Source organism: Oryx dammah, unplaced genomic scaffold (genome assembly GCF_014754425.2).
Source record: "Oryx dammah isolate SB20612 unplaced genomic scaffold, SCBI_Odam_1.1 HiC_scaffold_9, whole genome shotgun sequence".
Taxonomy (NCBI): domain Eukaryota; kingdom Metazoa; phylum Chordata; class Mammalia; order Artiodactyla; family Bovidae; genus Oryx; species Oryx dammah.
This window is the reverse complement of record NW_024070193.1, coordinates 55,102,866-55,117,529: the sequence shown is the minus strand read 5'-3', so window position 1 is coordinate 55,117,529 and position 14,664 is coordinate 55,102,866. Positions and strand designations below refer to the sequence as shown.

General features: G+C 47.9%; 1 protein-coding gene across 2 annotated transcripts in view; it reads left to right on the top strand.

Annotated features, from left to right (window-relative positions):
• The window catches only part of TGFBR2 (transforming growth factor beta receptor 2), an 89,006-nt gene that overhangs the window by 23,348 nt on the left and 50,994 nt on the right, over positions 1-14,664 (top strand). For both annotated transcript variants that reach the window (XM_040246330.1, XM_040246331.1), the window contains exon 2: positions 13,481-13,649. In XM_040246330.1, the coding sequence (XP_040102264.1) occupies positions 13,481-13,649 (169 nt within the window). The remainder of the gene's footprint in view (positions 1-13,480; positions 13,650-14,664) is intronic.

Sequence of the window (14,664 nt, the reverse complement as noted above, 5' to 3'; positions counted from 1 at the left end):
GCAGCCCACGGGATCCCAGTACCTAGTGATCAGATGCACTTCCAGGGCCTTGTGGTTCTCATTTTTCCTGGTTAAAATGACTGTTGGGTGGATAAAGAAGACGTGGCATGCACACACAATGAAATACTACTCAGCCATGAAACAATGAAATAATGCATTGTAGCCCCATGGATGCGACTAGAGATGGTCACGCCAAGTGAAGGCAGGAAGGCAAATGCCACACGCCATCACTTACATGTGAAATCTGAAACATGATGCAAATGAGCATACCTCTGAGACTCAGACAGTGAGATCAGACTTCGGTTGCCAAGGGGCAGGTGGGGACGGGAGTCTAGACGAGGCAGAGGCAAACTATTACATGTAACGTGGAAAATCAACAAGACCCTGCTGTGTAGCACAGGGAACTATGGAAAAGAATATTAACAGATTTATATCTCTGGATAACTGAATCACGTTGCTTTGCAGCAGAAATTATCACAAATGTTGTAAATAAACTATACTTAAATAATTTTAAAAAGTAAAATGACTATTGGGATCTAGCTTGACCCTCCTGCAACCTGTTGGCAAAGATCGTCAGGTAAATGCTGCTTTCTCTTCTCACCGACTGTGGGGCTCTCAGGACTTGCAGGGGTGGGGGTGGGGCTTTTAACTTCTCACTTGCTGGGAGAGAGCATGGTGTGGCTCACAGGTACTTACCTGCCCAGAGCCTTTCACACTGTTTACTGCAAGTAACAGTAAGGTCCTGGCAGCCCGGGAAGGGCAGAGACCCGCCTCACTTTCTCATCCAGCTGCTCCTTGAGAAAACAAGCCAAGTTGCCCAATTTAAGGGCAGATTCTCATTTTGTTTCAAATTCCCTACTTGAACTTAACAATGCTTGAAACTTGTTTCTTTTCTGTTTCACTTCCTCTGCTTGAAGGAAGCGAAGAGGGGGGTTTCAAAATGGGTGGCATTATCTTAGAAGCCAAAGTGAGCCTGAGCATGCTTTTTCCTCCTCCAAAGCCAGCAAGCCAAGGTTTGTTTGGCTGCTCTTAATGCAGTGAAGGTGCCCCACTCCCCCTTCCCTCGCCCATGGCCAAGTCCTTCTAGAACTGGGTCCCTGTTCACATAACACTGAGACTCAGAGTGCTCTTTACTTTCATTTCCTTAAAATTGACTGTAGTTTCTTTTCCTTAATTTGCATTTTGGAGAGAATCAACCTTAAACAGATGGCATAGTAGTAGGAGCTTGATTTTGAATTTTGGCCTTTAACTCAACCAAGACTTATGGAGCCCCTGATATATGGTCCACCTGGGCTGAGGCTGTCTGTCCTGGAATAAGACAGGTGACATTCCTGCCCTCATGAAGTTGCCAGCCGCTGCCTACCAGCCTCAGCTAGGTACTTAAACACTTCCCTCATCTGTAGAGTGAGAACCGTCACATCAGTCTTTCATAACTATATGTCACACATAATCAAGGAATTGAGCAAGCAAAAGGGTCTTTTTGTGTAACCATTCCTGTTGTTATTACTTATCATTCAAGCTGAGCTGGGGAAATAGATCTGGAATAAACTGTTAACAGTAAAAGTCTCTGTTCTAAATTGGAATTTCCTCCTCATCCTCCGTAGTTAGTGGAAAGGCCTCTCTACAGACTGAGTGGAAAGTGATCCTCTGTCCCCTGACAGCATTTTCCTTCTTTCCAATCTCGTGATGCACGGGTGGCACTCTGGTTTTGTTCTTAGAAGCCCGGGTCAGCTGCCTGATCAGGTGTGTGTGCGCGTGAAGGGGGGATGCGGTCCTTCAGCAGTGTGCTGAGAAGTGGCCCACAGTGGATTTCTCCATCTGCAGAGAACACACAGCAAAGCGATAGCCCTGATGCCGTTTCTCTCGTGAATGGAACCATGGCGTCTCATGCCATTTAAGTAGGGCTGCCAGGTCAATGCTGGGACATGTTTGAATTATTCAGCTTTCATGACTTTGGGGGTGGAACTGTGAATGTTTTCGAGAATGAAAAGGACTTGAGACATCACTGTGCTCAGCACAGTATTTGACTGGTCCGAGGATGAGCTGTGGAAGCTGGGTGGGAGCTTGGAGCCCTGTCGTGGTCTTCTAGAGCCTTCTCAACTCCCTGCCTGGCTGGCTCTCCAGTGTGATTCGGGGAGCAGTAGCCCATTTCACGTGATGAAATGGCTTCAAGAAAAAGAGGTTAAGGAACAGTGCTTTCCATATATCTGAATGGCATGGATCCCGTCTTAGCTAGACACTTAAAAATCTAGTCGAGTTGTTGTCTCAGTCCTCCGTTTTCTGTCCGCTGTGAACCTAACCGTATTTCAGCATGTTAGAATTCCAGAATCTCAAAGTGCCTCCTTGCCTCCCCATCTCTGAATGTTGAAATTCACTAATTTTATCAGCACGTTGCCAGATAACACACTAGGTGTCTCAAAGCCAAAGCAGATCAGCTCTGGCTTGTTGAATGTTTTGCAAAGGTCAGCAGAGGATTGGAAAACTTGACCTTCAGCTTACTACCTATTTGCCAGATCTAAGCTGGTTATAGACAGTATTTTAAAACCACATTATTTGTTTCTAGAAGGATTGTTAAAAGACCCTAAGCACTCTTGGAAACCTTTTGGTAACAATGATTGTTTCCATTCTATCTCTGAAAGCTTTGGGAGCATCACAGTAACAAAAGTTGTTATATTTTGTTTTGTCTATTCCCTCAGGTGTCCTGAAAGATTTCTTAGAAGTCATCAGCCTGCTGCATCCAGTTGGTAACTGGGAATAGACTTGCCAGACTCTTGGTTATCTTTGTCGCTGGCAAGCCTTTGCTGTACTGTTCGTAACGGAGAGAGAGCATTGCCTTCCCTGTCCCTTTTCTCACCAGAGAGCTTGTGTGGCTCTTACATGTATGTCAAGCCTGTTTTATCTCCATCTTGACCCTAAAAAGTACCATTTCATAGATCAAGAAATGGAGGTTCTCAGAAGTTCAGTGGCTGACCCCCAAACCTGAACTCACACTCACGTTTTTGTCTTGAAAAGTCTTGGACTTTACTAGCCTGCCCTTATTATAAGTGAAGTAATTGCAGGGAACCAAAGCTGTCTTCTAAGAAGCTTACTGCTCCCCCACCCTCTACCTGCTCCCCTCAGCTCCATCTGGCTGCATTCAGGGTCTTTGCCTTCGGCTGGAATGAGCGTACACCGCTGCTCTTAGACCTCTGTAGCAGGAATCTGTTTTATTGTTCATAGCCAGAAAGATGAGGGCTTACATATGACCTGTGGCTTTGTCTCTCCTTGACTGTCTCTCACTGACCTTCCGTAAGTTATTCACCTCTTCGACCCTTAATTTCCCCATCTATGAAATGATGATGAGAAAATTCCATGAGTAAATGAACTAATCATCACAGCGCTTAGCACTGGACTATGCATTTGGCTTGCCTCCAGTAAATGGTGATAATAGAAATAATAGTATTAGTTCGCATAGATCTGATTTCTGAAACAGAAAATGTTCCTTCTCCTTGAACTGAAATGTGAGTATCCAGAGTAGAGAAGCAAATGCATATTGGAAAATATCCATAGTAGAGAGTTCATCACAAATTTTTACATTCCTGTGAAACCTCTAGTAATGGAAGAGAGAATTGAATGGACATGATAAACACTCACTAATGGAAAACATTGAGATGGCTGCAGGGTGGGGCAGGGAGGCTGGAGACGCAGAGCAGCAGCTGGGAGGAGGTGCAGGTACAGATGCTTTGTACCACCTCGAGGGTGCCGACCCTCCCCTCCAGATTGTTGCCCCATCTTTTTATTTTCTTAAATTCAGTTAGAAATCCAGCTTTTCATGTAACATCTCCTCATTTTCAGACTTGGTTCACATTTGAAACAGAACTTAAGCCGTGTCTGGGGGCCATCCCCACCTCCCGCCCGACGTGGTGATCTCGGCTGTGGCATCTCCCAGCCTGGGCCAGCCCCAGGCTCCCTCGTTGCCAGAAACCCAGCCTCTCGAACCAGACTCACCATCTAAAGGAGTGTCTCTCCTGAGCATGGCAGCATTGCCGGCCCTTTTCCAGATCACAAATATGGGAATTATCTGCTTTGACTGATATTTCCACATACTTCATAAAACTGTAGTTGAGAAACCTTTCCAGCACTGGGCACACACTAGAACAGAACACTGAAGCACATTTTGAAAGAGAGGGAGGGAAAAACCGCCACAGAAATTTAGAAATGAAAAGCCGGATCCCACAGGAAACTGACACTCAGACCAGATTCCTTGCTTAGTTGAGGCAAACAGCTTAACCTAAATGCTTATTTTTCTGATGATCAGATAGTTGCTACCTTTTAAAAACTCCTTTCCTACCGGGATTTTGTATTAGTTCTGGCATTTTGCTTTCAGTTGCCTCAGCATTGTGAGTTAAAGTATCGTTTAATTCATAAATAAATAACTTAATGGAAAAGCATATCTTTGGGTAGACCATTTCGAAGTTCTTTTGGCAAAAATCATGTTGTGTGTGTTTTTAATTTCCTGTCAGATCATAAACATCTTGCAGAAAGAACCATGCTCTATTCTGTCCAACCTTTCCATAAAAGGTTAATAAGAAGGCTCTTCCAGGGCAGATAAATAATGCATGTTTGTTTTTGTTGGCTAATTTTTCTGCTAAGTAATAAATGATTTTAGCTGAATTGGAATGCATAAATCCATAAATCCTGTGCTCATTATCTTGCCTCCATCAGACTATTTACCATGTTGTTTTGACTGTCACTAAGAGAGTTAATCATCTATTATTTTCAATAATCTCTGTGTTATTTTCCTTGTTGCTACAGCCCATCGTCAAGTCACATCACCTGAAGGAGACTTGTTTTCTCCGTTACTATTACTTTCTGTAACAGGCCGACTTTAATGCCTTTCCTAGCAGGATGGTTACTATTTTGATGGTCTGTGAAATGGCACCACAGTCTGCTCCTCACTCGGTGAACGACCCTGTGTGCGTTGATGTGGATTCTTTTTGTCAGTTTGTTTCCTCTTTTCCTCAGCCCCAGTGCTGGCATGCTCTTGGGTTTTGGCTCATTTCAAAAATTCTACAGTTAGGATTTATGCGCTGCAGATAAACGTGCTGTTAAAAATCAGCTTTCTCAGTGATGAACTAAAATTGGCAAGCTTGGACGGTGGTTTTTGTTGCAGACTGCTCACCTCTGTCCAGCCTTCTCAGAAGAGTGTTTTATCCATGAGATCTCTGTTAAAGTTGGGAGACCTAAAAGTGTTGCAGCTCTCTGAACAGGCAGAAGTGCCTGTATTTTGAAATACTGCCTCTGGCAACAAGACGGATATTTCCATCTGCAAGAGTCATTTTAAATGTTTGCGTTTTGTCACCTGATATGTGACCTGATTCTGGGACATATGTCAGGAAAAAAAAAAAAAAAAGGCGAATTCAGCAGCTTGTTTGAGAACTCAAACTGTACTCCATTCCTCAGTGATCCAGGAAGTTCAGGGATAAGCAGAAAACAGAGCCTGCCTGCTTGGGAGTTATTTGGAGTTCGTGGGGCTGCTGCTGCTGCTGCTAAGTCGCTTCAATCGTGTCCGACTCTGTGTGACCCCATAGACGGCAGCCCACCAGGCTCCCCCGTCCCTGGGATTCTCCAGGCAAGAACACTGGAGTGGGTTGCCATTTCCTTCTCCAATGCATGAAAGTGAAAAGTGAAAGTGAAGTCGCTCAGTCATGTCTGACTCTTAAAGGCCCCATGGACTGCAGCCCACCAGGCTCCTCCGTCCATGGGATTTTCCAGGCAAGAGTACTGGGGTGGGGTGCCATTGCCTTCCCCGTTCGTGGGGCTGGGGAGTATAAAATAGGGAAGAAGCAGGTGAAATTCTTACTCAGCTGTTTTACGTTTGTCACTCTAGTCAGCTCTAGCTTGTCTTAAACATATATTATTAGTTTTATATGTATATAACTCCTTTATTAGTTCCTTGCAAATCAAAATTTAAAAATCCTAGTTCAAAGGCACAATCAAGTTTTCAATTTAAAGTACTCTATGGAATTAATCCCTTTGAAACATCCCATAATTCCTTAATTTGCTTGTTTGGGGAATACAAATTTATGTTTATATGGCTTAAAGCCATCCATAGATCCATAGTGAAGCGTTAAACTCATGAGCCAAAAAGGCTAAAAAAAAAAAAGAAATCCTCAAAGCTAAGTTCCCTCAGCTGAACAAGTCAGAGGGTGGGGAACTACACACAGAGAGAGACACACACACACACACAGACACACACACAGACACACACACACACAGACACAGACACACACACACACAGACACACACACAGAGACACACACACAGACACACACAGACACACACACAGACACACAGACACACACACACACACCTTCCAGGGCTTCAGAGTTAGCTCCATAAAAGTGACATTAGACTGGAGTTTTATTAAGAGGGCGGAGGGCCTGCAACTGCCCCGATTCAGGGGTTTCTTTACCAGCTCTTGATTTTTAAGTTTTTAAACCAGGCTTGAGTTTCTTCAGTTCACTGTTAGAGTGTTGCTGTCGTTCAGTCACTCGGACATGTCCGACTCCCTGCGACCCCATGGACTGCAGTGCGCCAGGCTTCCCTGTCCTTCACTGTCTCCCAGAGTTTGCTCAGACTCATGTGCGTTGAGTCAGTGATGCTGTTTAGCCATCTCATCCTCTGTCGCCCCCTTCTCCTTATGCTTTCAGTCTTTCCCGGCATCAGAGTGTTTTTCAGTGAGTTGGCTCTTCACGCCAGGTGGCTAAAGTGTTAAAGCTTCAGCTTCAGCAACAGTCCTAGTGAGAATAGAACAGTCCTGGTCTATAGTCTCATAACAGATTAGGCAGACAAAATCAGATTCTGTTGTTGCCTGTTGTGCGTCTGCTGGGACGTTTTTTATGCCTCCTCACTCTCCTTGCCTTTTGTAAATCTAGTTTTGGTCAAGCCATGCTATGAGCTGGGTAAACCTCGGACATCCCTGTGGCTCTCCTTCTCTCCATCTGTCAAAACAACAATTGTTGTTGAATAATTCTCTGTCTCCAGAGATCCTGCCCCTGGGTTGTCTGGATTCCCCGCTCTGCTCAGCCTCTCGTGGTCTACGCTCTGCTCCCAGGGAAAGTGCCTTTCTGCCCTCTCATGCCTCTGAAAACCACCCATCCTTTAAGAATAAGCTCCTCCATGAATCTGGCTATCCCCGTATCAGCTTTTTGTCCTTTTCTGACCTCTTGCTTGCACGGAAAGCAAGTTGGTTGCATCTGATAGCCTTGCCTCTCTATCTAGTACGTAAGCCACAGGAGGGCAGGGACCCACCTAATGTTTGTTTTAAGTGTCTTTCTGTGTGGAGAGGATTTCAGAGACCTGATGAACCCTGGTTGTTGACCATGTAGTCGGCAGTTTCAATGTGGAAAAATAGGTGTCTTTTCTTACTAGGCTTTTGACTGTTAGGAATGATCCATCTCCTTGCCTCTTCAGATAGATTTTAGAGTATGGATTAGGCCATGCTTGGAGGGTCCTTAAGGAGTATTATCATTGCAAAAAAGTATTTGTATGAGAAACACGGATGCCTTCAGGCCAGTGTCTCTGAGTCTTTCCTGTGCAGACTCTGGCCTCCCAGTTACTTTTGTGGTGGTTTTTCCAGAACAGCTCCTGGTGCCAAGACCTTGGGGGACTGCCGTTGGAGAAAAGCCCCTCCTCTCCTGCTTTCAGTATACTTATCATTACTTAAGGGATGAGGGTTAAAATACAATTTTAAAACTAGTAAAGAAGGTATCGCCTTGTGTTAGAAGTTCCGAGTATGCAGCAGATGTTCAGAGAAGGAAAATCTTTTTCAGCTCTCTTTGGCTTAATTATGAGGTGTCTTTTTGGTGTATTTATTTACTTATTTATAGCAATTGGCCAAAGGCTTTGACTCACTGGGGAATGTCTCTCTTTCATTATGAATATGAAGGGTCCTGTGCGGTTGTTCGGTGCTTCATTCTGGGCTAGAGAACGCGTGAGACAGGCCCGTAGGCTGGTCCCACTGGTCTCAGGGGCCCTGGGTGTCTGTTGCCTGCATCGCAGACCATGGCGGCTGGCTGCCAGATGGTAGCCTCCGTGTCTGACTCTGAAATGCCAACTGCAATTGAAAACCTTCTTGCCGAGAACAAGTCTTTCCATTCCGGGACCATATGGTGATCAGAGACTCTGGGCCCACGACCGTTTATGGGGCCAGGCTCAAGAGAAGAGCAGATGGGAAGAACTGTCATAGGAGAGCATGGCTGGAAAAATGGTGAGGAATTGATATTCAATTTTGCTAGATCCAGAATGAGTGGAGACAGGGGACTCATGGCCAGCCACAAACTGGGTTCTCCGCAAGACTGCCCGAAGAGTGACCGGGCAGCTTCAGCGTCAGCTGAGAACGGGGTCAGCACCTACCTGAGAGGTGGGGCGGTACCTGTGAGTGCTTTGTGCGTGCTGGTTGGGTGCTTGGTGCGTGCTCCAGTGCTGGTTCTCTAATCAAAGAGGAGCCTGGGGCTTGCTGTGAAGGTAGAGGATTGACAGCTACAATCAGGTGACCTTTCCGAAAAGTAGATTACCCTCAGTAACGTGACTGGGGATCCTCCAATCAGTTGGGAGGCCTTACATACAAGCAAGAACTGAGGTTTCCTGGAGAAGGAATTCTGCCTGAAAACTGCAACACTGGTTCCTGCCCAAGTCTCCAGCTTGCCGGCCTGCTAGAAATTCCAGACTGGCCATCTCCATCCTTGCATGAACCAGTACATGTAGTACACACACCCAGGTGGGTTTAGCGTGTTCCCAGGGGATTTGTGTGCTTATTAATGTCGGAGGAGCACTGCTCTGAGTCATAGTAGTTCTGTTTGCCAGTTGCCTTGGATTATTCTTTGAGATGCTGCACTTGGTTATATCAGTTTTAATAATCCTTGCTATGAAATTTATAGCACAAAGCAAGACATCCACAGGTGTTTGTAGAATAAATGAATTTCTAAGTGCCCTCAAAACATGCTGTAAAATGACAGTAGATAGAAGCAGGAATTCAAAGCTACCCAAATGCATTTCTACCCAAATGTTTGGGATTATTTCTGGAATTTTGAGACTTTACCTAATAGTTCAGCTAATGGTAGACACCATTCCAAAAGGTAAGCAGTCACAGTTTGTATGCAAAATCCTTAATATTTTTATGGAATAATCTAACCCTTATTAGGCTGCTCATCTTTGACCTTCAAAGACAACAGTACTGTTCTAGAAATAGACATAGCTAAGCATTTACTTTGTTCATATTCTCAAGACTTGGCAGCAAGGTCTCCAGGCAGCAAGTTTGGGGAAAACGTGCTCTAAAATGAGGAAGGCGATGTGATCGAGACTGAAGGTCTTGCCCTGACTCATGGGTCGGTGTGAAAAGAAGTGACATGTGACGGTCCATGTGACTGTCATATGCTGAAGGAGGCCACCTGCGCTCACTTCCTTTGCTGGGTGGCTTTCTAGGTGAGAGAGCTTCTCATTCTGGAGAATGCTGCATGCTGGTTCAGTGTGTCCGGCTCTTTGCGACCCCATGGACTATAGCCCACCAGGCTTCTCTGCTTGGGGCTCTCCAGGCAAGAGGACTGGAGTGGGTTGCCATTCTTTTCCCATGGACTGGAATGCACGGAGGCAGTCGTATGTGGAGTGAATGACCATGTCCCCCTGCCCCCGCTCCTTCCCCCCCGCTGCTCTTGCCTCCCATTCTAATTAGCCTTGAACTATCCAGCAGGTTCTCAGTGACCTGTGACGACTCTGGAGTGGGCCTAGGTTTCTTCACCTGGGACTACGGCCCTTCAGGGAATAGTGAAGCAATGAACCAAAGTTTGTATGCATTTCTCTCTACACCCTCCCTCCAGAGTGAGAGCAGAAATCTTTTATCAAGATTAGGTGACCCCCAACAAAGATGTGAAGAGCGCTGCGTTCCTGCACTTACCTCTCTGCCCCACCAGGGCTCCTGTTCACAGAGGACAGTGCTGGCTTTGAGCACAGGTTGGAAGTTACTTGCTGGTGGAATGCTCCGGGTCAGGAGCCTCCTGGTCAGCTAGTAGGAAGTGGCTGGTAGGGCTGGGGGCATGGCAAGGACTTTGCCCTGTGTCAAGGCTTTCAAACTGAAAAAGAAAAAACATTGCCAAGCTAGAAAGTCCATTCACTTTAGCAGTGGTAGCTTTTACTGTAACAAAGGGAAAAATGGGGCCTCCTTGCGGTAACCTAGGCGGCTCTGTGATAACTGAAAGGGAAAGTGAAGTCGCTCAGTCGTGTCCGACTCTTTGTGACCCCATGGACTGTAGCCCACCAGGCTCCTCCATCCATGGGATTCTCCAAGCAAGAGTACTGGAGTGGGGTGCCATTTCCTTCTCCAGGGGATCTTCCCGACCCAGGGATCGAACCCAGGTCTCCCACATTGCGGGCAGAGGCTTTACCATCTGAGCCACTGGGGAACTGAACACCTTGACAAACAGGTGAGGCGCACACAAACTGCCTCCCTCCATGGGCCTGTGCCTCCAAGCAGGGGGTCAAATTGTCCTTTTGCCTCTCCCCAGAATTCACTGGCGTGAATTCTCACGTTTGGCCTCCCCACTGGGCAGCCAGGCTAGGCAGCGCCCCGAGGCCCGGCCCCCTAACCCTGCAGCCTGCTGGCCCTTCTTTCTCCTCCTCCTCTTCCTTCTGTTTTCTACCTCTTCCCTGTGGACTGTTTTGCAGGCGTCAGATCTAAAGCACTTCTGCTTGTGCACACATCTGTGGCTGCTGCTGCAGCTTTCGCTGCCAGTCACATCTGACTGTCTTGCTCTCCCATCACTTCTGACTGTCACTTTTGACACATTTCTTAGCTGGTTGCTAGAAAAAGATTTGCCAGCCCAGGGAAGGGCTCCTTTGGATCAGCAGGTGGCGGCGTGCTGATCATGTGGTGTGGGTGCGTGCTTTTGTCCGGCTCTGCCGAGAGGCTGGCCTCCCCTGTCACATGCATTGTGTGTGTGTGTGTGTGTGTGTGTGTGTGTTGTGGACGGGGAGGGCATTTTTGTGCCGTTTTGCTTTGTGCCAGTTATGTCATTTCCAACTAATTCCAGCTGAGTGTCTCAGCCTTGGTTGCATGTGAGAATTGTCTGGGCAGCTTCTAAAAGTCCTGGTGCCCAGGCCACCCTCCAGAATAATTATATCAGCATGTCTGCGGGGTGGAGTGTTCCATGAATTTGTTAAGCACCCCAAATGATGGATGGATTTCAGCATTGGCCTCAAAGTTGATAACCACTAATAGAGGCTAAAATCCTAAAATGCTGGAAGGCTGAATTCCAAGTCCTGAAGGCTTGATGTTATATTTAAAAGCAACAAAGCTTTCTAACCAGCAAATAGATGTTTGTCTGAAGCTACTCTATTAAAAAAGAAAAAATCAAACAGAACATGGCCTGGCTTTTTTTTTTCCTTGCCCATGTCTTTTAGGGAAGCCCAAAGGGTTAAATTAGCTGTTTCACAAATGGATCCAAATCTAACCGGTGTAGGATAAATATATATATATATATATATATATATATATATATATATGTACGTATTTCCGCCCCCCTGTTGTCTTAGTCCCAAATGGAATGCAAGATTCAGAGAACATTGCAGCCTGTATTTTTAGCTAAGTTTAGTTAGAGCTCTTGGTCCGGGAGACATTGAGAATTTCAAAATAGTTTGTTACCTCAAAATACATTTCCTGAAATGGACTTGAGGCCTGAGAGGGATGAATGGGCTTTTTTTTTTTTATGCTTCTATATTTATTGTACCACAAGAAAGCAAATCTTAAATTTATGTAAGTTTTTATTTTTAGAGACCCAGGAAACAGGTGTTTTACCCAAGCGACAGAAGGCTGCGTGGCAGAACGTCGATGGCAGACTAGAATTCATGAGCAGGGAGCGGCGGGGGAGGGCCCTGAAGCTCTGCATCTGGCCTCAGGCCCGAGCATCCTCAACGCAGGGGCGGACCAGGAGGCCTTGCTCAGGCCTGAGAAGCACCGTCCCGCCTCCTGAGGGTGGGTCTGGTCCTGTGCCCCTGCGCCCGGGTGCCCTGTCTTTGCTCGTCTAGCAAGAAGGGCCTTTGAGTTCACGTTTGCTGAGGACAGCCCGGGCTCCAACTCCCGGCTCACACCTTCAGTTACCAGCACTGCCAATGGCAGAGGGTCTCACAGAGGAAGAAGAGGGGCGAGGGTGTCGTGCCTCGTCAGCGCCCCTCAGCGTGGCATGTGCTGCAGGGACAGTCTGCCTTCCGCGTGTCACTGGTGAGCGTGAAGGAGTCTCGCGTTTGCTAGCACACTCTGCCCGGCGTGAGCGGGGCGCGCTCTGTCCCTCCCTGCCTGGTGCAGAACCAGATGTGCACCTCTGTGTTTGCGCCTTCGTGGAAGCCGGTCACCATCGATCAGTACACGTTTTGGATGGCATCCGTGTGACAGCCCCTCTTCTTGGCCCTGGAGAGGCCGCGTGGAAACGCAGAGAAGAGGCCGCGTGGAGCTTGCGTTCGGTGTGGATTGGAAGCCACTGGGTGGTGGAGAATGTGCAGAAGATTAGACGAAGCGCTGTGTTGGTCCCTTGCGGGCTGCCTTAGGATCACGTGGTGACATTTAACAGAGGCCAGGAAGGCGCAAGAGGGCAGGTGAAGGCCAGAGGAAGGGCAGGATCTGAGGCAGACGGGAGCCTGGCTTCTCCCGGGAGAGGCCCTGGTGTCCTCGAGGGGAGTGAGTGAAGAGAGCGGGCAGCCGGTGGTGCTGGGAGGGCTGAGGGCAGGGAGGGGCAGGCAGCAGAGCCCGGAGGTGGAGCTCGCTGGCGCACACGTGTGTGTTGTGTGTGTGTATGTGTGTGTGTTTGTCTGGGAGACACACTTTTATCAGCTGAGTTGGCTCAGGGCAATAGGGCGAAGTCAGAGCCAGGCTTTTGCCAAGAAGGCCCTGATGCTCTGGTGAGTGTAGGTCGGGAAAGCAGCAGCCAAGTCTGCCCTCTTCCCCAGGGTCTGCTCCAAGCCAGCTGACTCCCTTTGCAGATACGGTGGCTGCGCTCTGCGTGACCCCGGTCTGCCCACCGCCCTCTTGTTGGGCTCCCGTGTCCTCTGTGCGTGCCTCTCTTTTGAACTGCCCTGCCTTGGTCTGTTTTCATCTCCACCCAACTAGCTAAACTATAACTTCCTTTAAGAGTATGTCCAGCAGCACCCAGTACCACGTGGTAGGCTGACTTGACGTCCGTCTCTGGATTGAGCGCGGAGGTCTTGGTGGAAGGAGTGCCTTACGATGGTCACTGACAGAGGCAAAGAGTTGCCAGGCCTCCCGCAGCCCAGCCATCCCCACCCCTCGCTGGCTTCCATCACAGCCTTCTCCTCTGGTGCGGAGGTGTTAGCACCCTTTCTCCACGTGCCTTGTTAGTGGCCCTGGGTTCATCTGGCATCGTGTTGTATCAGGACTCCGTTGGTAGCTGGCTGCGTTGGCTCACCGTGTGGTGCGTCTCTCTTCTTTCTGCAGTTAACAGCGACGTGATGGTCACTGACCACAACGGCGCTGTCAAGCTGTCGCAGCTGTGTAAGTTCTGCGACGTGCGATCGTCCACCTGTGACAACCAGAAGTCCTGCTGGAGCAACTGCAGCATCACGGCCATCTGCGAGAAGCCGGAGGAGGTCTGCGTGGCTGTCTGGTGAGGGTGCCTCTCAGTGCTGCTCCCGCCTCCCCTACAAGCAGTGCGCGTTCGTGGGGTGTAGAGTCACGTGTCTCGTCTCTTCGGCATCTGTCCCGTTTCCCCCCCCTTCAGACCCTCTCTCTCAGTTACGCAGTGTGATTTCTTGAGCTACTCTGTACAGTTTCAGATACACACACACCCCTTCCTTGAGTCAAGGAGAGGGATTTGCTGCTTGCCAGACACTTGAGTGACCCCCCTGGGGACCCTGCAGAGCTCTGTTCTGAAGCAGACTCAGCCCTGCCTCACAGAGATGGATGCCGGGCTGCTGCAAGAGGCACGCACTTGTCGGAGATGGGGCAGCGACTCCGGGCATCAGGAAATGACCCGATCCTTAGTCAGAAGCCTGGCCAGCGCGGCACACCACTGCTGGCCAGACTCCGCCTCTTCCTCTGGGAGCAGATTCTGTCCTCCCTCCCTTTCTTTCTCTTTCTTCTTCCCTCCCCCATCCTCTCATTTTTGCTACATACACACACACACACACACACACACAGTGGGAAGCATTTGATTAGCACGTAGTTATTAACACGTATTATGAATTGGGGGTATGAGCCAGAGATTAAAAAAACAGTGATAATTAAGAGAGTCCTCATTTTATAAAAAAAAAAGTATACATTTGTTGATGAAATGTAACATTTTGAAGAATTATATAGATGGTTTCAATGTATCAGCTATTTTTTTTAAAGTAAGCTCTGTGTCTCCTGGCTGTTAGCAAATGAGAATATCCACCCAGTTATCTTTGCCTGCGCCTTTGGGCAGGAGTCTCCGGAGACTTTCTCCAGACCATGTGCCCTCAGCCTGGACAGTAGATCTGAGAGCCTGGCATATTTCCCTACCCACCGGGGCATGAATCAGGTTCTTAAGAGCTAAAGGAATGTTCACAGCCAAGACCTGTCACAGTGGCTCGCCATTACCTGCCAGCTGCACTGTGTCCAGCTCTCAGCCCTGCTTTTGCAAAAGGGTTTTGACAGAGGTG